Raw genomic sequence first — 25,004 nt, forward strand, 5'->3', positions numbered from 1 at the left:
GTATTTCCACCTTTTGGATCAAAATGGAATATGTTGCTGTTCTCTAAACTGGGTGCTCTTGGTTAGTCTAGTAGATTTATGAGTTGTGGAGCAGATGTAATTCCACATAAAATGTAATACCAGCTTTCCCTGAACTGATGTATTAATGCAAAATAACACACAACATGCTTCAATTGTTGTTTGGGATTTTTGTAGTCAGGGTTGTCAAATACTGCTTTTAGGTGTGGTGATAAAACCCCTATAGTGGTGATTTTTAGTGACTTTTGGATAATGGGTATATTGCCCACAGCTCATTCTTGGGAGGGCAGCACCTGCTTTCTACCCACAGGGCAAACAAAGACTTTCCAGGGAAAACAGATATCCAGATTTTGGGTATCAAAAATATACAAGTAAAAACTGGTTTTGCAACTGATTAGATCCCGTTCAAGTATCAAAATATGGAAAGCATGGAAGGTGATTGGTATTTACAGAATTTTCTGTGCTCTTTCACAGGACCAGAAGGTTTCTGTGTATGCGTTGCAGGGCATGTGTCCCTTAAAGACTCCACTGAAGGGTTTAGACACTCCTGCTACTGTGAGCTGCTTCCTAGTGATGCCTGTTGTCAAAAAGGTAAGGAGCAACCTAAAGGAAAAGGGGCATTAGTGAGACTCAGCTGTCTGCTCCTGGGCCAAGCTGCCAGACTGAGCTGGTGTTGAAGGACTTTGCAAAGCCCAGGAACATTTTGGCACTGGGAGGAGAAGGTTTCCTGGTCTTCGTGTCTCTGCCAGAAAACAGAGGTGTGGGCAAGAACCTGAGTCAGGGGACCAAAGCTGTCACTTCCAAGCCTGCTGGGAAAATAGTCAAAATAGATCAAATTTCTCTGCAAGGAAATTTTCCAGCTCTGTTTCCACATCACTGGAAGACAAGGTTTAGGCTGATCAAGCAAAGTAGAGGGGGCATGAAACAATAATTAGAATAGAGATTTGTTGAGTGCTAATTCAGGATGTGGGTATATCCTGCCTCTTGTACCCTCTGTTTTCCTGGGATGTGTGCTGTTATTTGTGTGCAGTCATCTGTAATATTACCTAGGCTCAGCCACACTTCTGTTTTGGTTTTGAATGAGAACACTGAGATAATACAGCTGTTTTGGGTAATACTGTTATGGATAACATGTATAATTACTCTTATGGGTAATAACACAAGTTATATGCTGTCTATCTAGTTCTGGAATGGCCAGCATCCAGTTTTTGGCAAGAGAAATCTGACATGGGTGCCTATTGCGGGCAAGTCTTGGGAGATGTATAAAAACTGTTTTCGAGCTAAATTACCTCCGGTTTGCTTACAGCCACCTCAAGTGAAAACATATAATTATGTTCCAACATTACTGGTAGCTGTGTAGTCTTTGCAAATGCCAGCAGACTGGTATGTGTCTGAAAGCTCGACGTGGAGCAGCTCTGGGAGTGACAGTGGGGCTGGTTTATACCACAGGCTGGTCCTGAGCTATTGTCCATTTCTGGCTCGTTTGCTTGGACTGCTACATCCCTGCAGACTGAATCCAAGGCAGATGGTTAGTGTAAGGTGTGCTGCTTCACTTCCAAACATGGTGTAAGTAGGACTCAAGTAGGGCATCGATGTGAAGTTGGCACAGGGGTGGATTTCTCCTGCTGGGAGGCTTCATCTGTCGGCTGTCTTTGGCTCCCGGACCTGCAGCGTTTCTCTGCCGTGGAGTTTCATTTCTGATGTGTAAGGCAAATTTCTTTTTCATGCTGCCTGGGGTTTTGTCCAGGACAGTCGAACGAGTCTTTCACTTTCAGCTTTTCCACTGTCACACAGCTTGCAAAGCCATTCCTCAGGGGTTACGAGTGGCTTTATGTCTCCTGGTTTCTATTTCCAGATTGTGGCTTGCCTAGAAAATGTCATAAATAATGCCAGGCCCTACAATAGCAATATTGAGTCTAGACACCTCCCTTCCTCCCCCGACCCTACCCAACCTTCCAGAAATCCACATCCCTTCAGCACACTCCTTCTTAGTTTATTGGACTTACTTTTTCCTCTCTCCTTTCTATGAATGAGTTTGGCAGTGAAATGGCCAGAGCAGCAGCCGTGGGGATGTGCAGACCAGGTTGGCAAGAACTAAAGCAACCTCTTCTTCCAAAAAAATCTGAGTGGAAAGCTTACACTTGTCACACTCACTGTGTGACCAGTAAGCTCTGTCAGCGTTATCAGAGTCATTGTTGTCCAGCGGAGAAGGGAATTGCATTTCCCTGGGAAGAAAACCTTTAGCTGATGAGATGTGAGGTAACTTTTAGTCAGAGAATTGCCGAGGGATGTTGCTGGGAAGGGGAATTCTTTACGACTGCCTTGGGAAGGCTGATCCAAAAGAAATAGCTTCCAAAACTTGGTTTCTCATCCAAAGGAAGCATCATGGAAATTTAAAAGCAACAGAGAGGGGCCCAGAATCCGAAACTCACCCAGCAGGAAAAAGTCTTGTATAATTTAAGCTTTTTGTTGCGTGCTTTCTGTCACCAGTATCATTCTTTTTGGTAAACAATACAATTTTCAGTAAATTTCCTTTCAGAAAAAAACCCAAATAAGTGCACAAACAGGTTAAAAACAGCAAACCAAGATGCTTTCTGACTTAGTTTGCAGCAGTCTTACAAAGAGATGAGGAGGGGAGAGAGAGACCTGAGTGGGTGCAAGGCTCTGGCCTCTTGCAGAAACCTGGAACACATGGAAACAAAAGCTGCATTTAAAGGCTGCAGCCTGCCCTGTGTGTGCTGCCAGCAGTGCCAGACCCCGCAGGGATCAGAGGAGGAGGAGGAGGTGACCAGGCCCTGGTGTCAAGGGCCGTATCATGTTTTTCAGCCTTCTCAGAGTGGCCGTGCCGATGGCCCCGAGCCTTGTGCTGTCCCCGGCCCCAGGACAGGACGTCTGGAGCCAGCTCATCCCTGCACATCCCACACCGTCACGGCCCCGCTCTGGGGCCTTCCTCCTGGCACAGCAGGGCTGCTGGCAGGACCCAGCCTTCAAATGCAGTTTTGTTGCTGCGTGTTTTTGTTGGCTCCTTGCGGAGCCCAAATGTTGAAAATGAATTCTGAGAAAGTTACTTAAGGTTTCTGGAGGCTGCGGCCCTGCCTGCCTTTGGTCGCTGTTGGAATACCCTGATCAGGAGGGCTTTGCCTCCCTGACCACCTGCACCAGCAACAAATGACCTCTGGCAAGTCGGTGGCACCTGTGGGGAGGTGACCTTTGCCATGGTCTTCCGTGAAATCGGTCACTCCCTTGGCTCAGTCACGTGAGAGATGGCAGGTTGAGGCCATTTCTCATATATTAAGCTATTAGGGAGCATCCCAAGGAGGAGAAGGGCCTGGAGGGGAAGCTGTGTGAGGAGTGGTTGAGAGCACTTGGTGTGGTCAGCTGGAGAAGAGGAGACTGAGGAGAGACCTCACTGCAGTTAGAACTTCCTCCTGAGGGGAAGAGGAGGGGCAGGCACTGATCTCTGCTCTGTGGGGACCAGTGACAGGACCTGAGGGAAGGTTCTAGAGTTGTGTCAGGGGAGGTTTAGGTTGGATATTAGAAAAAGGTTCTTCCCCAGAGGGTGGTTGGGCACTGAACAGGCTCCCCGGGGCAGTGGTCACAACACCAAGGCTGACAGAGTTGAAGAAGGGCTTGGACGATCCTCTCAGGCACATGATGTGACCCTTGGGGATGGTCCTGTGCAGGGCCAGGAGTTGGACTGGATGATCCTTGTGGGTCCCTTCCAACGTGGCAGATTCTGTGATTCTGTGATTTGAGTTCCCACTCCCCATTTCTTATCTCTCTGAGAGAGAACAACAGTAGCTGGATAGAAGCAGGTCCCAAGAGCCCTCAAAGCCAAGGCAGAGAGTAATAAATGCCCCAAAGCAAAAATAAATGCCCCAAAGCCCCTGTGCTATCCCAGGCAGGATAGGATTTGGCATCAGTATTACCAGTAACACCAGGCAGGGGTCACTGACTCAGCTCTGCCTGCTTATGGTGCCAACTGCTCAGTGCCAGGGAAACTTGGCCTGTGGAACCCAAAAGGGAATATGGATTCTGTCCTGCAGTAGCTGACACTAATCAGAGAAATCAAAATATTTTTTATGAAGCCTATGCTTGGATAATTCAGCATTTTCAAATCAAATCAAATCAGACAAAATTATAATCTCTGAAGACTTTAATAGTGTCCTGTGTCATGCTGGGAGCAGTTCAGGTTGACATACCCACATTACAGTTAATATTGGATGTTCCCATTTCAATTTAAATTTTCCATTTTTAGGAAGAAATGCCTCTCGTGCGGGGTCCTTTGGACTGAAAAAGCTGGACCATTTTCACCAGAGAAATGTGGGCTGTTCTGCTTTGTTTTATTCATTTTTAAATAATTGAACTCCTTTCCAAAGAAAAAGTAACCCTAGACCCAGGTTGTGCAAAGCACCATGCCATGTTCCAACCTATTGATGCAATTCCCTGGCAAAGCCATAACCAGGAACCTTTGCACCAGATGCACATGGCAGCAAGGACACGGCACTGAGCACTGCAGGTCATTGGGGTTTCTTTTAATTAGAGGTTAGAGAATTGGGACTGGACTGAGTTACAGTCCAAGGCCCATTTCACAACTTTCCACTTGCTTCCCTAGTTTTTCCCATTACAGTAAAATTCTGCTGTGATTTGGATTAGTCATCCAGGGCTCAGCGCTCTCGTGGTTTTACTCATACTTGGTGTGCAGAGAGTGTCTCTTTGTCCAGGACTCTCCATGAGCCTTGCAAACAGAGCTGTCAGTTAAATAACACCCTGCACTATCTGCCCTTCAATAGCTGGAGCAAGTCAACATACTGATTTCAGCCTCTGGGAGTTTAAACAGCCTAGGAGCTTTCTTCCAGGGCTGGCAGAGCCAAGATCCCTGGAAGGGCACAAGGATCCCTGAATTTATGAGCAGCAAGGGGTGACTCCAAGCCCTCAGCCCATCTCACTGCCCTCCCAGGCTTCCCACCATGGCAAGGCTGTGGAGGGGTGATGTTGTGTTGGATCAATTGGTGGTGCTCTGTCAGGTTCTATTTGGTTTGCTGTGCTTAATCCAGGCAGATTGAAACAACAGCAAAAAAGTCCTGGGTAAAAGGATCTTTTTTTTAGAATATACTGCTCTCCAGGGAGGAAATAGAAAGGCCTTTGAGGTAGGTATTGTTCTATCCACTTCACAGATCAGGGAGTTTCTGGTGCAGACCCAAGGTCACGGGGAGTTTTGTTCCCAAGAGATCCATTTCCCAGTCTGTTTAACAGCATTTTGCACCGCTGTGATGAGCTGGAGGAGTCGGTGAGCCATGGCCTCCTCAGCAGCTCCCGCCCATGGGACGTGAGGGCATCCATCGCCGCAGTGCCACGGCCAGCACCTCTGCACGCTGAGGGGCAGGTTCTTACCAATGCACAGAACTGTTCGTGGCACTTGGCTGGGGCTTTGCTGAACTGCTGCTGCTGTGCCCTTCACCAGGATGCCTCTGAGCTGCCAGGGATCCCAGACCCAGAGAACGTCCCTGGGAGGTGCAGTGGTCTGAGAGCAGCAGACATCGGATGTGGAGCAATCACTGGATGCTCTCGTTTGCGAGGATGTTGGCTCCTTTTTGGAAGTGAGCTGGGTTTCTACAGCTGGATTCCAAGGATCATGATGGCTGTCTCTGGACATACTCCAGCTTGAACTTCTTAACCTTTAGGGCAGGCTGCCAGGTCCATCTGTCTGCCCTTGCCAGTAAAAGAGAGGTAATACTGGGTGAGAGGAGTGTGACTCTGCAGCAGCTTCTTGGTAATGACTTCTTTTTATGTTGCTGTTATCACTGTTCTGGGATAAGTTACCCGTGCTCTTGCAGTATACGAGAAGCAGCCAGAGCCTCTGGGATTGAAAGGTCTTGTATTGCAGAGACATAGAGAAGTAGGAAAAAAATCTTTAAGGGTGATGGCACAGAGAGGTTGTGGACTCCCCATCCCTGGAAGTGTTTAAGACCAGGTTGGACGGGGCTTGGAGCAACCTGGTCAAGTGGAAGGTGTCCCTGCCCATAGCGGGAGGGCTGGGACAAGATCATCTTTAAGGTCCCTTCCAGCCCAAACCATTTTGTGATTCTATGAGATCCTACTGTCTCTTTCTTGCAGAACTCATATGTGGTGCTGGCTGGCTTGTCAGATGGACTTGTAGCCGTGTTTTCAGTGTCCCAGGGCATGCCAGGGGACAGCTGCTCCTACCTGTGCTCCCACACAGCAAACAGGTCCAAATTCAACATTTCGGATGACGACCCCCGGCAGAACCCGTACCCTGTGAAGGCCATGGAGATCACCAACAGTGGGGCAGAGGTGTGGTACAGCAACGGCCCCGGCATCCTCATCATCGACTGCTCCTCCATGGAGATCAGCAGGAGGCTGGAGCCCTTCAACCCACCCTCGGTCATCACATCCATCGCCTGCAACTCCGAGTGTCACGGGGAGGAGGTGGTGTGGTGTCTGGACGATAAAAGCAACTTCCTGGTGATGTACCATGCTACCACCTACCAGCTCTGTGCACGCTACTTCTGTGGAGACTGCAGCCCCCTCAGAGACATGTTTACAATCCAGCAGCCCTCGGCAGCCATCCCAGCTACAGCCCCCATCAACCACGGAGCGGTGGAGAACAGCCCAGTGGGGGACATGAGCATTATGTACAGCCCAGAGGTGGGCACCCAGATCCTGAACCACCAGGACTCACTCACAGATTACTGCTCTGTGTCTTCCTACTCCTCCTCTCCTCCCAGCAGGGTAACCCGCTGCCCCTCCAGCCTACCCAGCTCGCCCATGAGCTCTTCCAGTGCACCATTCTCCACAGACTTTGAGGAGTCTGAGAAATTCAATGAGCTGAAGGCTCCCCTGGATCATGATGCTATGCCTGTGGGTGACGACACGGAGCATCTCCAAGCCATCAAAATTCTTCCAGTGAAAGACCTCATATGGATCCCCAGGTAAGCAGGTCCCTTATCAAAGCAACTTTATCAAAATCCCTTGTGGGCTGAACATGAGGTTAACTCAGGCTAATTCAAGATATTTTGCATTCCCAGTGTGATTCACCTGGCCAGAAAGTTGTTACCATTAAGAAACTTTGTTCCCAGTACAAGGGTACATCCGTTTTCTACCCCTTTTTAAAGTATTTGGTGTTGAGCAGAATGGCCACTGGTCTTGCTGGATTGATTTCAGCAGAATGAGAAGGGGGTGGTCAGACTCAAAGCCCTGCTTCCCCAGCTACTGAGGAAACAAAGAGGAGCAGGCAGCTTCCTTGCTCGGACACAACCCTGGCAAGTCCTGTTGCCTCCTGTGGAGCTGCTGGAAACCACTGGGAAGCTGATTTTGCCTGTCACAGGATCTCTCACTGCAGTGGATTCAGGATGTCCCTGTGGCATTGCAGTGCCCCTCCCCACAAGATGTCATGCTGCAGGCAGCTGTGCAGCAGCGGATGGATATCCAACATGGATTTTCCTCAGCTGTCAGCATCCCTATTGCTGAGTATGTGTGACATCTCCCTTGTTTCTCTTCTAGGAGAGGAGGGGATATCATTGTTATCGGGCTGGAGAAGGAATCGGGCACCCAGCGGGGCAGAGTGATCGCTGTGCTGAAGGCTGGGGAGCTGGCTCCCTACGGGTGAGGCTGACTGGGTCACACCAGTCTCCAGGGGCACAAGGGGACTGGGGGGCAGTGAGGGCTCCTGGGAGCTTCCTCTTGGCTTCCAGCGGCCTCTGAGAAGGTCCCAGCTGGAGGAGACACATTTGCTGGTTGCACATAGAGGCATGTGCATGCTCTTCAGCGTGACAGATGGTGAGAGGAATGTACTGTGAGTCTCCAAAATCCACAGAGATCAAGTACCCCCCTAATGAAACAGGCAGCACCGTGAACAATGAGATAAGGTCGGCCTGATCCTGCCTGGTGCTGGCTCCCGGTGCTCTGAGGGCACCTGGCAGAAGGTTGGTGGAGCTTGGCAGGCTCAGGCCCCACGCTCAGAACAAGAAGTGTATTTATGCAGAGCACGGCGCTTGTCTGTGGCTGCATTCACGGGGGTCAGGTTGATGTTCTGGCTCTAAATGAGCACCTTTGTGCTGTGGGCAGTGACGGGCCGGGGACGGCCCCTGGAGCACAGGGGAGAGCAGTTATATACGTTAATTTAAAATGTTTCATACAGCGAAGGAGAGTCCAAGTAAATAAATAACTGCTGGAGAGGTGGGGGTGTTCCTGCTGATCACTTAAATACCGGTCTGGGATTGTACTATTTATGTCCAAACAAATGCAGGTTAAGCAGTGCTAAGGATTATAAATGGTCATTTATTACCACCAGGCAAAAACAACAGGAGATCAAAAGGCTCCTGCCATTCCCTCTACTCGAGAAATAAGAGTCTTTATCAGTTAGTTGGGAGGGGAGTATTCTCTTTATTGGTCACAGATACTCTTAGGTTTGTTTTGCTTCACCTAAATTGAGTATGGAGTTAAGGTGAGGTGACACAGCATCTCACACTTGTCCTGACTGGTGCAGGCATGATGGCCATTGACTCTCCCTGTTTTACCAGCAGGATAAAGAGCAGGATAGTGCCTGACTGCTTCAAGGGCAGAGCACAGCAGGGAGGAGAGGGGGCTTTGTAGGGGCAGTTTGTGATGAAAATCAGCTGCCAAGGACAGCCCTTGTGGGCAGTGCTCCCATCCAGAGGCCTTTCTTGGGGATCAGTTTGGGGCTGGCCTTCCCCATCTGCAGTAAAAAGAGCCCAGCAAGGTTGGACTTGTGTCCCTTGGACTCTGCAAGGGTAAAAGTGTCATCGTCTGCCTGGCCACCTCCCTCAGGGGTATCTGCAGGACCAGCTTCAGTGAAGACCATGAAGGGAAGCACGTACAACATGATGCTGTCATGCAGGGTGACACCTGCATGGACCTCCCGGATCCCTGGCTGCTACCATAGCCATGCCTGCTGCTCTGGGCTCAGGGCTCAGACCCTGAGCTGGCAGAGCCAGGCTCCATCCCACTTCCATGCTGTATTCCAGGCTGTGGAATCTCTCAGCAGCCTGTTAGCTGTGGCATGATGGAGCTGTTTTGAAAATGCCCAGCTGGCAGCAGGCACGAGAGTGTGTGGATTTAGCAAATCAGGAGATTACCAGCAACTTCAAAATGCCATGGCAGACTTAAGCCCTCACCTGAATGTTTAGGCATCTGAATCCCTTTAAAAACCTCTTCCCCTATAACTTGGTTTTGCTGTGACACAGCTTCTGATCCCCCTTTGTTATGTTCTCCTTGCTCAAGGATTTGCAGCTTATGAAAAGATTGGGTAGCTGGAAGGGAAGCTCGCGAGCTGGTGCTGCACTTGCAGAGCTGCTTTTTGCCCTAATGCCCTTCCCTGCTCTCTTCTCCCTTCCCCAGGACGCTGGTGGATGCGGCTCTCGTAGCAAAGGACACGGTTGTGTGCTGCTTTGAGAACGAAAACATGGAGCGGTGCCTGGCTGTCTGGAGGGGCTGGAGTGCCAGAGACTTTGACATTTTCTACCAGGCCTACGAGGAGCTGGGAAGGCTTGAAACCTGCATGCGCAAGAGGAGGTAGTGCTGGTGGAGCTGGGACCCGAGGCTCCACGGGAGACGGAGGCGTCCTGCTCCAAGCACACCCGGACTAGGAGACACGGCCCAGAGAGGCAGGGGATGAGGGGTGATGGGGGAAGTGTGCATCTGGTTTGCTGCTAGTGAGCACTGCGGGGTTCCCGGGGCTGGAACCCCATCAGGGCTTTTGGGGAATGAAGAAACGGGTGTGAGCAGGGCAGGGATGAGCTGAGCCAGCTCTCCGCTCTCCTGCTCCACCACAGACTCCCCTGCAGAAGGCGGAGGTGGCTGCAGTTCTGCTCATGCCTCTGTTTCCAGTTTGTTCTTCCCCATTTTAAATTCCTTCCTCACCTTCAGCATGCCCTGGCTGTTGCTGCTGCTTTGATCATGTGTATGTCAGCCAGGAGAGCTCCGTTAGCTCTTCCCTGGGAGCCTGAGCACGTTCCAATCCTGGCTGCCCGCTGGCCGGCAGTGAGGGGCACGGTGGGCTGATCCACCCTGTTCCCAGGGGAATGCTGCTGCTGGAAACCCTGCACTGTGGGGCTGCTTCCCGCCTCCCTGCAACTCCGTTGGAGGCTACTTCAGGTGTAGTCCCTGTGTACAGACACCCAGGTGTAGGAAGCAGCAGTAAGCTGTGGCTGGCCACTGCGTTTCTGGTTCCTAAAAGCTGTTGTGGTGCAGTGTTCCTGTGAGGGAGCCCAGAAAAACCTGCCAGGAATGCTGCACCTCGAGTGAGTGAGCTGGTTCACTGCACTGCTGCAAAGTCAACTGTCAGTGGAGCTGATGGAAAGCAAAGCCACTGGGTGTGACAGATACTTCTGGTGTAAGAGAAGGCAGCCCCGTGATGGGGAAGGTTCATAAGCTGTCTCTGCTCCACTCCTCTTTCTCTTGGGAAATGCACTCTGGAGCAGTGGGAACACAATAAGCTCAGTTTGCCTCTGTGTCTGTGCAGCTTCCGCCCACCACAGCTTGTATTTTATCTTCATTAGTGGCCTGGGATGCTGTTTTGGCTCTGAATCCAATTGCACTTAGTTATCCCAAGCATGTACAGCAGTGTAAAAAGTGAGCCTGGCTATGCACCCTGTATAAAAGTGTACAGTTTGAATTTTGGACCTTTTTTTTTCTTTTCTAACCCAAGGAACTTGTGTGAGCATCGGCAAGGCTGGCCAAGGCCGAACGGGCAGGTTAACCCTCTGGTTCACATTTCTGTTGCAGGCTGCTAAAATATCCTTCTTCAGAAACAGAATGTATCTTAAAATAAACAGATTCCTCCAAAAATGACACTGCACTAGTGGCATTTTTTATTGGCAACCCCATCCCTGCTCCAAAGCCCACTGCCCCCCAGCCGGGTCAGGGAGATGGGAGGGAGAGAGGGGGATGGCAGCTGGGTTTCATGGGACCCGTGAAGAAGCTTGAGAGGTGCTGCAGTGGTGGGTGCGAGTGTGTCACAAAACCTCCTGGGACTAGGGAGAGTTGGTTCCCAAAAACGGCTGAGATCCTGAATGTTCCTACCCTGGAATCAGAATAAAATCCCCCCTTCAGCAAACCTGAAACCTCATTAGGCACAAGGCTCCATTAAGTGAGCACTGCACGTGCTGCGGGAATGAATCTCCAGGGGCAGAAGTAAACAGAAATTAAAAACAAAATTAGGAAACTCCCACCGGTTCAAACAGTTTGAGATTTCAGTGCTTATTCCCAGCTCTCCTACCAGCAAGGCCTGCTCTCCTGATGGCTGGAACAGGTGAGGAGCATCAGCCATCCTGGGGAAAGGGATGGGGTCACAGCCAAAGGCAGGAAAAGCCCCCAGAGCCCGGGAACAAGGGGCTGCCCAAGCCCCAGCCGTGGGTCTGGGGGAGCTGTGCTTATCACAGTCCTCACTGTTTCATTTCAGCCGCTAAAAATAAGCCCAAGCAGGGGCCTGGCAGGGGGTTATTCCTTCAGCTGACCGAGGAGAGGCAAGAAAAGAGCTTGGGTTTATTTTGTCAACATGAGGTTTCCCTCAGCCCTGTCTGGGAGCAGCGGGAGCACATGGAAGGGGCTCGGCAGTGGAGGGAAGCGGATGCTCTCAAACGGGATTAACCCCCTCTACCAGCCCCAGCAGTGGGAGGGTGGCGGTGCCAGGGCAGTTAACTGCTCATCAAGGAAGCTGAGGGAGATGAACAACAGGATCTGCTGGCACAGGAATTAATTGAGCCATCAGTGCTGGAGCCCCAGACCCCCCCCCCCAGCTTTGCCCCTTCTCCCAGCTGCCTCCTGCGAGCAAGGAGCCACACGCTAAAACTAAGATGATTTCTAAGGGAGGTGGGGAAAGGGGCAGCACTGGCTGCTTTGTATTCTGCTACCAAAGGGACAGAGGAAATTAGTTTTCTTTAAGCAAACTTTAAAAGGACAGGAAATATTGTGGCTATTTCAGGCTGCTGGCCTGTCCTCGGCTTACCCCGTCTGGCAGCAGTGGGATGGGAGCTCCGTCGGGATTTGGAGGCTTAACTGAGGTGGATGAGGATGGGGCTGGGGATGGAGATGGGGATGAGGATGGGGACTGTGATGAAGATGAGGATGGAGCCAGAGATGGGGTTGGGGATGGAGATGGGGATGAAAACGAGGAGAAGGATGGGACCAGGAATGGGGTTGGGGATAAGGATGGGGGCTGGGATGAGGATGGTGCCAGAGATTGCACTGGGGTGGAACACCCATGACGTGGAACACCCAGTGATTCAGGTTCCTCAGGGCCATTATGGTCCTACCCCACCACACAGAACCATCCTGGCAAAGCCAACACTGGCAAAGCCAACGCCAACCCAGCAAACAGCCTTTATCTGCCCTTATCACAGCCCGTTTGCTTTGGAAGTTTGTTTTATCGTGGAATTATTTTAAACTGTGCCCTCTGTGTGGGCCCTCTTGGTGAAAAGTCAACAAAGCACCAAGGTGTTGTTATTTGTTTGTTTTCCTGTTCTAAAACAGTCAGTGAGAGGTGGAGCAGGACCCCAGCAAAGTCCTCCCAGCACCCCCAGCCATGCAGGGGGGACCCCCGATTTCCAAGACACTCCAGTCCAGCATGCTGGAAATGTTGGAGCTGATTCAGGTCAATTAAAGTTGAGGTTTTTATTGAATTAAAGTGTGAAAGTAAACACAGCCAGCCCGGTATTTGGGCTGGTATTTTTTTGATGTTAATTCAATTTTTTTCACCTGGCTCATAAATGTGATTTAGAAGGTGATAGAGATTCCTGGGCTGGAGGAGAGCTGGGAGATGGGTTTTGGAGCTTGGAAAGGACGTGGACACATTTCATGTGCCTGGGAAAGCATCAGCAGCAGGTCTGAAGTGAGGAATAAAAGTGCTCCTGGCAGCAGCAGCCAGGTAAAATCCAGTAAAAGAGTTGGGAAAGGATTCCTCATGGGATGTGGCTGCACTGCCTTGCCTGGGGAGCCCAGGATGTCTCCAAACTGCCCATGCCCAGGGAGGAGGTGGCTTTTTTGGAGCTCCAATTGAGATCAAACCCCCTGAATTTGCTCCAGTCAGTGCAATAACTCACGCTGGCAGAGGGAAGACCTGGGCACAAAAACATTGATTTAAAACAGGTCCCACAGGGGCAGTGTCCCACCAGCCCAGGGATCACCATGGCCAGAGCAGAGGAGGAGCCCAGTGGGACCTGGATGCATCTGCCTCGGGCAGGGCACTGACCTGCTCCTCATTTTTAATGCCTCTGCAAGATTTTCTTTCCAAAGAGCTCCCAAGTGCTGCTGGCTGTGCAAGCAGGGTATTTTTAGCAGGTATTCATGCGAAACAGCTCAGGCCAATAATTTGCAATGTAAAGTTAGAGCTTCCACAGAAACTCAGAGTAAGCAGATTTGGGTCAGCGGGACTTTCTGCTGATTTTGGTGAAAGGAACCATCCAGCCTGGTCCAGGGAAGTTGTGCAGGCCCGGAGCTGGTCACTGAGTTTTCCAGGTAATAAATCCCACTGTGAGTAAAAAAACTTGAAATCCTTCCACAGATGGTGACTCTGCAAAGTTACAGACAAATGTTTCACCTCTTTCAGTGTGTCACATGGAGCACAACGGTCACTGAAACCACTGTGTGAGCACTTTCCCAGGCCTGTGCTCTCCCTGTCTCCTTTGCCTCTTTTCACCATCCTTGTTCCTTGAGCAAAGAAAGCTGCTGGGAAGGAAGTGCTTCTAAAAAACTGGTAATAAATCCAACTCCCCTCGCCAGTGTTGGCTTTAGGCTCCTTTGTTGGTCCCCCTGATGGTCACCTCACGGGGTGACCTGTCTTGGTAACTGAGGGAGCAAAAATCCCTGAAGGGTGAGGGTGGTGATGGGTCATCCCAAGTGTTTTTCACAACACTGTCCCTGGTGGGAGGTGGCCACTCCCACGGCTCAGCAGACACAAGGGACCCCCAGGGCCACCAACATGCCAAGCACAAACCAATGTGGGTGAGAAACTCCCGTGAGCTCCAGGAAAGTGGGAATGGCAAAGTTTTTTCTGAGCTCTGATTGGCAAGTTCATCCTTGGCACGGGGATGTGGGACAGTATTCGCCTACATGGGTGCTCAGAGAAGGTGAAGGGTTTAAATCCAAGTGCTGAGGGGCTGCAAAGCTCTGCTTGGGTGGGAGTTTTATTGCTGTGAGGATGCCCGTGGCCAGCACAGCATCCAACCCGGATTACCTACACCAGAAAAACGAGGGAAAGAAGTGTCTCACATTTTTAATTGTTTTAATGAAGAAGACAAGCATCTCAATAGACAGCAATGCTCAGCACATGACTGGTCACCATGTTCTTCAGGATTTCAGGATGGAACCATCTCATTTTCTTCTACCTAGAGGCAAACCCTCAGGGGTTTCCCAGCAACAAGGGGCTTCTCAGCATGAAGGAAACTTCTCTCTAAACCAAACAACTGGAGTAAATTGCAGATAAAATGTTCCAGCCCCAGAAGGGATTTTTGTGAAGGCTGGGTTAGCACCTGATCACCGATGGCTTCCACCTGTCAATCTCCTTACAACTGGAACAGCAAATACCACTTATTTTATTATAAAATGGGTTTTATACAGTTAGACTTTATCACAGAGGGCTATAATTGGAGATTTAACTTTAAAATTGATTCCTTTTAAGCTGTGAGTCCATAAAATACATGACCAGTGTGAACAATGTGGGGCCTCAAGAGCTGCCTGCAAGCTTGGTGGAAAAGTCACTTTTAATACAGATTTGGTAACAGAATTAGAACTGCAGCAACTGAGCAAAAAAAACCCAATACCAGATCGGTGCTGGTTATTAAATGGCTTTTTCCAGTTACATACATTCTGCTTTTACCAGCTGTTGTGGGCTAAAAAAAGTCCTACATAATCATAAATGTTAATAAATACAGTACCAATACAGGGCTTTTTTTCCCCCCTCTCTTTTGGTGCGGTTCTTTAGGGTTCCTATTCTTCAAGCTCTTTTCTGCAGCCACAAATACAAGTTGCTTTTTTTCCCCTTTCCCTTGTGTGAAGAAACACTTCTGCAATCCCTAAGATTCTTGCTTTGGGACTTAGTTTTTACATAAAAAAGCCTCACGCCAATACTGAACAACTGGCAGAGCTATTAAAAATAAGCTCTCAACCCACTTCAAAATTATTTTTACTGTGTTTTGAATACACAAAACATTATGACATCATTCAGCCTTGTCACTGTATGCATTTGGAATCTATAGCTGCGGATATTTTCAGACAGCAAAAGTACTTTGAATCTTTTCATGAGGAAAAAGTCAAAACCAGGGGATGGCAGAGCTCAACAGCGCTGTGTGCTGAAGTCTAATGAAGAGGTTTGTTCTCCCTTTCTCCACAGCCACAGGATGTGGCATTAAGTTTATTCCAGAGGCCAAAACACAACGAGAGGTCAAAACCCTTGGAAATATGGGAGATCCTTTTACCTGGACTTCCCAAAGGTATGTCACCTCTGCGCTGTGCCTACGCCGGATGAAACGATACGGACTGACCACGTGAGCAGCTCCAATTGCAAATAAAAAAAATCTTTATTGCATCTTAGAAGCAAGTCTTAAAAAAAAAAAAAAAAAAAAAAGAGAGAGAAGGAAAAAAAAATTCCATGCACTGAATTCATCCAAGTACCTACATCCTTGGGACTGTCACCAGAAAATGATGAATATTGTAAGACACTGACTCTACACTAGCTGCAGTTTGTACTCCACACGTGTGAACAAGTTATTTCTTCTACTGGAATAGCAATTGCTCTGTAAGATCCCTTCAAACATGGCAACAACCACCTAAGCATCAGCTTTTCTCCATTCCTTCACTCGCCTCCACTTCCCAAAGAGTAGGCAAAGTGGAACGGAGGGCAATGAGACGAAATGGTGCTGGAGGATATGATAGAAAAATATATTGTTCACTGGTTTTTATTTTTTGTTTCTGCTGAGCAGGATATTTACAGGTAGGTAGGTCCCAAGAGATCATCTGCTCAATGACAATTTCCATACACTGTCTAAGTGTCAATGTACAGGGTTCCCTTTCTGGCTTTAAGGCACTTTATTTTGTGTATTTTTTCTTACCTTACTAGGTGTTCATTCACAGGGATCACACTTTCCTTGTATTCGGCCTCCCCATCCCCAGTTCCTCTTAGAATACCAAATAAATTCATAAGCTCACTGAAGTGATTCCAAAAATGTTAAAGAAATTCGGGGGGGGGGGGGGGAAAGAAAGATTCGTGAAAAAATATTTTAGAAAGTAATCTTTGGAGATCATTTACTATAAGTATGATGTACACTACCTTATCAGTGAGAAGATGCAATACATTCCTAATATATATATATATATTTACACACACATATATATATATATAAAATATTAAAATGACTAACAGATATTCAAGGAAAGGTCAAGAATCTAAAACAATGGATATTAAATAAATTAACGGTCTAGAAGATACAGAAAAAAATAATCCCAAAACAAAACTAGTAATCAAATGTAATAATTGTTCCCATTAACATCATGTAATTGACCGAACAAAGTCGATGCGATCGGGCGCAGGACACTCGGTGCAGAGGAGTTTTCCAAGTTATTTTCAGGAATCTTGGACTGTTCGCTGCGTGCTGCCGTTTGGCTGCAAGAGATTTCCATTTCCCAGCCTCTTCCCCTCCCACATCACACCTCAGCATTTCCTGGTCGCATCGCTCAGCTCTAGGACAGCGGTTGAGGACAATACACAGAACCCACCACGGATTCCTAAAACATTCCGTCCATATATGGACCAAATATAAACCACAACAATTTCTACAGGGACTAACCGGATCACGGGTTGTGCTTACTTCCTTCCCTCCCTTGGAGTCGCCTGCCCATAATAAGTGGAAGTGTATTTTTAAACTGAAATAATCAGGAAATAATTAGGAAAAACCCCCTCGTGTGATTACCACCCTTCTCATCGCCACGGCGGTTTGGTTTGGTCTAACACAAACTGAAAATTCATGGCTATGCTGAACCAAAGGAGCAGAATCTTTGCACGGCAGCAGTCACACCAAAACATTTAGACACAGCGTTTTGTCACTTGGCTTTGCACGCTCAGGTCCCAATTTACAGAATCCCAGCAACGAAGACGGCAAAGGAAACGGCAGGAAACAATCTTTTGTTCATAAGGAAATTCTAATTCAAGTCAGATTTCCGCTGATTGGTCAGATAACTCTTAAGCAATTATTTTGTTTTGTCTGAAGGCAAATATTGATCACAGTTTTGTTCAAAACCAAAAACACAACAACAAAAAAAACCCCAAGGGCCTTGTTCTTCTCGAAACGAGCGCTTTGTAAGAAAACAACGATGATTTCTAAAATATATCCTGTGTGGTCTTTTAAAAGTGAATTATCAAAAAACATTTTCCCAAAAATAAATTAGATAATTAAAAAAAAAGTCTTTTCCAGCATAGCTGGACATTAGGCTGTCCTCACTGAGCCATTAGTATTGCTGCTTTTCCCAAAATTTGGGTCATTTTTTTCAAACCATATTTCAGCCAGCTGTTGCGTGGACCCATAAGTTGAAGCTTTGGACCCCAAGCACATTTTATATTGTTTTGGATCAAGATTAGGGTCACAAAAAACAGGGTGATGCACGTGGACTACTCCAATTTCTTGGCTTCGGAAAATTTTTAAGCCAGATTGAATGACTTTGTTAAATAGATCTACATCTTCAAGGCCCCAACCTTGGATGGAGACATCAAAGCCACCTGCTTGAAGAAGATCGCCTTTGTAAATACAGGTGATACCAAAGCCATAGTTCCTCCAGAAACCTGTTTTCTGGGTGAAGGCAAAATGATTGTCACTAGGAACCTTTCCACTATAAACAATCTTTGGATCATACTGGCTAAAAATGATGGGAAAATACACTTGTTGACCCAAAACTGTATTGGCTCTACACCGCTGGAGGAATTCTGCAGTAAACACTAAGTCAACATCACAGAAGAAAAGTAAAGACTCGTTCTGGAACTGAGAAGATCCGACTTCCAGAGCCAGTGCCCTCGAGAACTCCCCTGACACGGGAAGAACCTGCATGTCAGCCTTGGGGTACTTGGAGCGGTACTCCCTCATCAGATCGATCTGCTTCGCTCTGTCAGGGTTGGAGTTGGAGTTGAAAATCAGGACAACCAGCTTGACATTCTGGTTTGGAATGAGGCACGTCTTTTCAAAATTCCCCATGAACCTTGCGAACATGTCAAAACGCCCAGAGAGAGGAATCAGGATGTTGATCTTCTTGTCTTTGAGCTCCTTCCTCTCTGCTTTGGATCTGCTGAGCTGGAAGGGAACGAACATCTTCAGCGAGTTGGAGAGGAAAGACAAGGATCCAGAATCTTGGTTGATTTTGCTGGCCAGCTCTTTGGCGTCCATCTCTTCGTGCTCCATGAACTGGATCTTGCTGAACGTCTGCTGCAGGTACGCGTGCCTCCGGACAGGGACCGTCATCTTCTTCCCCTTGTGCTTCTTGTACAGGAGCAACAAGTCCAGAACGTACTCTGCTCCATACATGGGGTTCACCCTGCGATAGCCATACTGTATTTCCTTGAAATCTATGATCCTCCCCCGGGTCTTAGCGTTGGCATTGATCATTTCCATGACCTGCATAACGATGTCATCCAACGCTTCATGCTGAGATGAGTCCATTCCTCTCCGCGGGGGTTGCCCGTCGGCACCTGAATACAAATATTTTCCTGTAAGAAACTCCCATTCCAAGATCTCTTCCCGGTGGCGGGGCTGGAATCGCATGAAGGAGGGCGGCATCCCCAGCTGCAGGTCTTCTTTGTGGATTTCAGTGTTGCTGTATTTGCTCATCAGGACGATCTCCCGGTGCAGCTGCACAGTCCGGTGGCGCAGCTCCGCTATCTTGCGGCTCAATATGTAGCTGTGAAGCCTGTACTGGTACGGGGGGTTCTTATTGGGGTGCAGTGTTATAGCTCGGTGTATTTTGCTGTTCCTCAGGTCTCGGATGTAGCCCTTTTTGTTCTTCTCATAATTCTCGTAGAACAGCTGCTGCATCTAGAAGAGAGAGAGGAAAAATTACAGTCCCGGCAGTGCGGTCCCCGTGAAAGTCAGCCCACGCAACCCCGCTGGGAGAGAATTCCTCCTCGCTTGCAGGGCCAGAAGGCTTTCTGAGTAAGCTGTTCTTGGGTTTAGGCACAGGTTGTAGCAATACCAGCTGCTATTCAAGGAAATTAAGAGGATTATTCATTGTAAACTGGTGAAAGAAACATCTATCATGGATTTGGGATTAGTACAGCCCATTCTAGAGATATCACCATCGGGCAAACAACTGAGCAGTAAGTCGACTGTAAGCTCATTTTTTCACAACAACACACCATCACCAGGAAAAAACACCATGAAGTGTTCACTACAAAACTCTTAACTATTTGTCTGCCTCCCATTGTTTTAATAATAATAATAATAAAGAACAATAAAAAAAAAATCCAGGGATAGGCATTCAAAATCCAGGTTGCTGAATGTTTTAGTCAAGATGCCAAATACATTATTTCCAGTGCTGCAATGCAAGGCTACAGCTGTCATTTTAAAATGTCAGTAAAGTATACCTGAGATTCCTAGAGTTCCAGAAGGCAGGTAATACAGGATGCATGTGTACACTACGATAAAAACATCTTATGGAAACTGCTATTTCAAAACAAGAAGACAGAGAGCTGAGATTAGATTTACAAGCCTTAGGAAAGCAGACAAACCAGCTCTCCTGTTTTCAGTAGCACAGGCAGTAGCTGATAGCATGAAAGAGAAATCACGATGATAATGTGGAAAATAAGCTGAAAAAAAAAAAAGGAAGACAAGAGAAAAAAGCCCTAGAGGCCAAAGGTATATACCAGCTTAGGTAAAGGAAATTTAAAAAGATCATGATTCTATGTCACAGCACAAACATCATCAACCTGCCGGAGGAGCTGGCACTGCACCTTCATTCAATATTGGACCCAATCGATGTTGCTGCCAGTAGAATTTGCTACAGGTAACACAGTCAATAAACCACGAAGGACTGTAAAGGGCTGTAAAGATTAGCAAAGAGCTAAACCTAAAACAAAAACCAGCGAGAATGGCTCAAATATGACGGCAATTAAACCGAGCACTAAAGGGAAAATCACCGGAACAGAAACCCTCCCTTTACCAGCTGCTCAGAGGCAGTGCAAGCCCTGTTTTATTAGGCCTTCGGTTGCATTTTTCCCATTATTGTGGACAGACACTGAAGCTAGGAATAAACTTACACCTGGATTTAATTGCTGCTATCTTAACACACCAGCTGTGTGCACGCTGAAAGCTGCCACTCGGCGCATCGCTGCCGACAGCTCGGGAGCAAGCTGTGCCTACTGGAAGCGTGGATTTTAATCTGAACAAATGTAATTCATTGCAAAGGAGGGAGGGAGGAATTTCAGCCAGATTGAGAAAGAAAGGACATTTATTTCATGGGTCACCCCCAGCCCCCCACCCCTTCTTTCCTGCTCAAGTTCACCTTCTTCCCGCTCTCCCCCAAGTGATCCCTGCTGTGTGCCTGCTGTCTGGGAGCAATCCAGGCCAGAGGATAGATGGATCTGTACAGCAATGCAGCCAAAGGAGAACATCTTGGCCATGGCCTCTTGGCAGGCCCCAGATGAGCTGCCTGTCGAGATGCATAATATCCCTTTAGAAGTCATGCAAGATTTAAAAGCGCGCTACGGGCAGAGGTCGCCTGGTCTAATCCTACGTTCAGCAGAGTTATCCAAACGAAGCATGTTTTTCCACTCACCCAAAGATGTTCTTCATTTCTATCCCCATATTGTTTCCTCTACTAATAACACTTTATTTTTTGGTCACTTTGAACCTCGCTGTTCCTGTGAAGGGCTCTAGGAGACCTCAAATCACACCCACTTAGGGTCAGTCCTGTGAGCACAATTTATTACAGTGGAGAGCTCACACGGGAAGAACAAGATCAGCCCAACACTGCAGGACCCACATGGATATTTTACTGACTCCACTGATCTATCCTCTCTCAAGCTACATATATAAATAATGAGAAGCACTAAATGCATATGGCAATAATTTTACTGACCTTTTAACTACAACTAAAGGCAGAGGCTTTCCCAGGAGTATTGTGACATTAGATAAAAGTTCTTAAATCACATCACTATCTGATTTCCATTATTTAAAGGAAAATTGACAATAGGACTTAATTTCAAATCTTGTTTTGAATTTATAAGAAAACAAAATCAAGACCATGCAGCCTGAATGCATTTACTCCAAAATTGCTACCTAGGGCATTCTGAATTAGCTGCAGGAGGAAACCATGAGAAGCAGAAAGACTTTTAGATTACACAACGAAGTTTTAATAGAATACCGATGGGTAGGAAAATGTTATGAAACTTCCCAATGGAAGTAAAGATAGGAACCTCTAGCAAATGGCCCTAAATAAAGTTAAGAGGCATACTTTGAAACTGTGCCTTGCCCCTCAGGAGTCACTTTTTAGGTACACTGGTTAACTTTGGAACTTGTAATACTACATCTTGCCTCTTCCAAAAACTACCTTGCTTCAAAAACGGAACTGAAAATAAAACATATCTCAGCAAGACTTTACTGGTGCTTCAACACAGAGCAATTCACAACCAAAGCACCTATCAACAGCCACCTTTCTCCAGCCAAAAAGGTGACAACTGCCCAAACCCTGCGCTCCAGTCAATCCTGCAGAGCAGTTAATGAGAGGCACCACAGTAGCCAGGCTTCTATATAATCCTATTTTTCACAAGAATGCCTTGCAAGGCTGGCATGTTCAATATTTTTCCTGTGAAGTCTCCCCCTCTCCTAGTCCAGTGTCCCTCTTGTCTCCCTTCATTCTGCAAGCTGCAGTGGGCACGGGATGTGCCAGCTTCCTGCAGCTCCAATCGCCCATCTGGGAGCCAAGGTACACTGTCAGGAAACACAAAGAGTATTGGAAGGGGTTAATAAATTCCCTGTGGAGAGTACAAGGACTCACAAACTATTTTTTCACAGCAGCATGAAGTGTTGTACACAAAGTCTGAGTGGCCAGAGGCCAATGGAGCAATTTAACCCTTCCTTGGCCGAGGTGCCCGTGGACACTGACCCAGGGCACAGAAGCCCTGGGATGCTCATAGGCTTTTCTGCACAATAAGAAGTGGTTGTATTTTCTCACCCACATCTACAAACTTGGAGGAAATGAGCAGTTCCCTCCATGCTGTTTGACAGCTCCTCACCAACATCAACTTGCTCAAATCACTAAGACAGTACTAACATTGGGTTCAGTGACTAACAAGGGCAATGCCCAACTATCACAAATCACTGCTAACATAATTTCTACCTTATGTGGGTCCAAAACTCTATGCTAAATATTACCTATTAGCACACACCAACTTCCAACTCCACACAATACTGGAAAGCCATAAGGAAGACAAAAAAAAATCATAATTAACTCTTGTGTACATCATTAATAGCGGGGTGCAGGAAGGCCACAGAAAAAGTAATACCTATAATTTATTTGCTCCTCTCATGTAGCAGCCACTAAACACATACGTGGGGAGCGACACAAGCCCAGCACACGCACGTCTCCAACAGACATTACGTGCAAACCTCCCCATGCCTGTTACCAGAGCTCTGAGAGCTGAACTCCTGCAAACTCTTCTTTTAGTGAAACAGGTTCCTCTATGATTCTTTTCAGAAAAAGAACCTTTCATGGATATTAATTTTGCAATGATTATATTCTAAGCATGCTTTATTCTAGTGCGGAGCACTGAGAGCGTAGGGATACAAAGAAGAGCTACTCTTTATTGACCACTATTTACTCTAGACCTGTTGAAGCCTTAAAAACCCTAATGTTCCCCAAACCATTAGAGACTGAATGTTTAAACTGTGGTACAGCTGTTGTGGGCACTGCTGGCTCGTGTCCAAAAGACCAACTGAAAGGAGAGAGTGTTATGTTCTTCGTTTTAAATGAAGAAGTCTTTTGCAGGCCAAAAAAAAGTGTACTGGAGAAAATGGACTTTAAAAATAAGACCAGTTTATGCAGAAACTGGCCTGCAGCCACGGATTAGCCCCCGAGGGCTTTCTCTCACAGCTCCAGATTGTACTACCAAAGCCCAGAGAACGCAGCCCCACAAGTCTCATGAAAAGCAATCATGGACAGGACATGTTGTATGGCAGGTTTCAAAATGCCCAAGATGGGCTTTAACTACAAAGGCAAGCTAATTAAAATATGGTTAATGTCACCTAGTGCTGAGCACCTCTGTCTGGAGGGGATGAGCATGTGGTCCCTCTCCACAGCCAGTCTGGAGCTGTCCTCCTATGGGAGTAACACCGGTGCTGGGACAGCCCTGCCCCTGTCCATAGCTCTGCAGCCAAAATAGGCAAGATGCTCACCTCCATCTTCTCCTTGCTCCTCCTTCCACAGATGCAGCAGAGGTGGTGTATTGGGGGCAGGTCCTGTTGGCTGGTTGAAGTGCAACCACTTCCCAGGGAATTGCATGAAATACTTGTAGCTGCCCTCACACAGCTTTGGCACTTTGCAGTTATTAATCACAACAGATCATTATTTCCTGTTTTTTATGTCATCAATACAGCTCAACTGATTAAATACTTTGCCAAGGGAAGGAACAGTGGGGCTTTGTTTACTGATGACATCCCTGTGGTGGAGGGGGAGACTGTAGAGACCCTCTGGATACAGCTCTGGGTATTCAAGGTTCTCTCTGTTTAAATCCTGATACTTTATGTGTGATCCCACAGCTAAACACTGACATGACTGAAGCCACTCCTTCAGAGAGTTATTATGGTGGAGACAAACACAGGGAAGTAATGGATAAACACTCATTTCCACTGAACTTGGCCACTCGTTCATGCCTGTAACCTCCCCAGTTGCCATTACAGGAAAGGATGCAGGAAACGCCACTCGGCACTGGGAGATCAGACTTCCCTCTCAGCTGGCAAGTGAAGCCCTGAACTCTGGAGCACGATTAAATGATGTGATTCCTCAGACAAGTTACTTCTCACACAACATCCATCATGTGCTGCTGGTTCACATTTGCTTTGTTTCATAAAGAGGGGCAAGAAAATCATCCCGAGCAGCCAGTACTCAAAATTTCCATGGTAGATTACTAGGGAAGCAGAGGCAGATCCAGCTGTGACCTCTGGGTGCAATAACTCCAGGCATGCTCTGAAGCAAGAAGTTTATTTTGTACAGCACAAATGCCTCTTCTTATATGATCCTAAGTGAAGCAGTGCCGGTCTCGCTCAAGAGCCTCGCAGTGCCTTCTGCACAGCTCTCCTCTCCTAAGTATTCCAGAAAGGAAGCCAAGCACTAAGGCAAGTTTCAAGCACAGCAAACTCAAGGTCATTGAATTCCCAAGGAATCTGTGAATTAAGAGAGTTACTGCTGGAGTTCAAGCTTTTGTGAACCATACCAAGTAGCTGTTTAATTAAACAACTGTTCTTCTCCCAATCCTTTCTTGTTTAAGCAAGTAGAAGAGCTTAAAAATTACTTATTCATTTACAGTTTCTCAAACCAAGTAGCCTTTAAAGTATTTCCAGCTTGGCAACAGAAAGAAGAAAACCTGCAAAAATGAATGGGTTTTCAAAACTGGCATCGAGTACCTCGCCTCTGACCCTGAGCTTGACGATCTCATTACCCAAAACTTACACGTGGGAGCAGTCCAAGGCACTTGGGAACTGAGATCCTCCAGCTAGGAAGCAGAGAACTTCCCTCCTCCTGGCCCTGCATTAAACTGAGCTTCATCCTCCTGGTCTAGATGAAGATACAGAAACCAGATAAAACAGAATGTGCCAGTTTAGGATATTTGGATTTAACTGTGCAAACCCTAAGAAAGCTGGATGTGATTGCGAGGTCTTCTTCCAAAAGGTTCTGATTTTGAAAGAAACAAAAACAAATAAAACACCACTAAATATTAACAAATGTTCTGTGCTACGCCTATTAAGAAATCAGAA

General features: G+C 47.4%; 2 protein-coding genes and 1 long non-coding RNA gene across 7 annotated transcripts in view; 1 reads left to right on the top strand and 2 right to left on the bottom strand.

Moving 5' to 3' along the window:
* Positions 1 to 10,851, top strand: part of LRRK1 (leucine rich repeat kinase 1) — a 76,980-nt gene extending 66,129 nt beyond the window's left edge. For all 5 annotated transcript variants that reach the window (XM_064669178.1, XM_064669177.1, XM_064669179.1 and 2 more), the window contains 4 exons: positions 493 to 609; positions 6,136 to 6,971; positions 7,543 to 7,644; positions 9,400 to 10,851. In XM_064669178.1, the coding sequence (XP_064525248.1) occupies positions 493 to 609; positions 6,136 to 6,971; positions 7,543 to 7,644; positions 9,400 to 9,577 (1,233 nt within the window). In that variant the 3' untranslated portion in view covers positions 9,578 to 10,851. The remainder of the gene's footprint in view (positions 1 to 492; positions 610 to 6,135; positions 6,972 to 7,542; positions 7,645 to 9,399) is intronic.
* A 3,413-nt stretch (positions 10,852 to 14,264) lies between these two features.
* The window catches only part of CHSY1 (chondroitin sulfate synthase 1), a 78,749-nt gene continuing 68,009 nt past the window's right edge, over positions 14,265 to 25,004 (bottom strand). Inside the window, exon 3 of the mRNA XM_064669182.1 lies at positions 14,265 to 19,070. Within this exon, the coding sequence (XP_064525252.1) occupies positions 17,478 to 19,070 (1,593 nt within the window). The 3' untranslated portion in view covers positions 14,265 to 17,477. The remainder of the gene's footprint in view (positions 19,071 to 25,004) is intronic.
* On the bottom strand, positions 24,216 to 24,789 carry LOC135421038 (uncharacterized). Its single transcript, XR_010433841.1, has 2 exons — positions 24,700 to 24,789; positions 24,216 to 24,413 (listed from the first exon to the last, which is right to left on the bottom strand). It is a non-coding gene; the product is annotated as an uncharacterized LOC135421038 (long non-coding RNA).

The sequence above is a fragment of the Pseudopipra pipra genome, chromosome 12 (genome assembly GCF_036250125.1).
Source record: "Pseudopipra pipra isolate bDixPip1 chromosome 12, bDixPip1.hap1, whole genome shotgun sequence".
Lineage (NCBI taxonomy): Eukaryota > Metazoa > Chordata > Aves > Passeriformes > Pipridae > Pseudopipra > Pseudopipra pipra.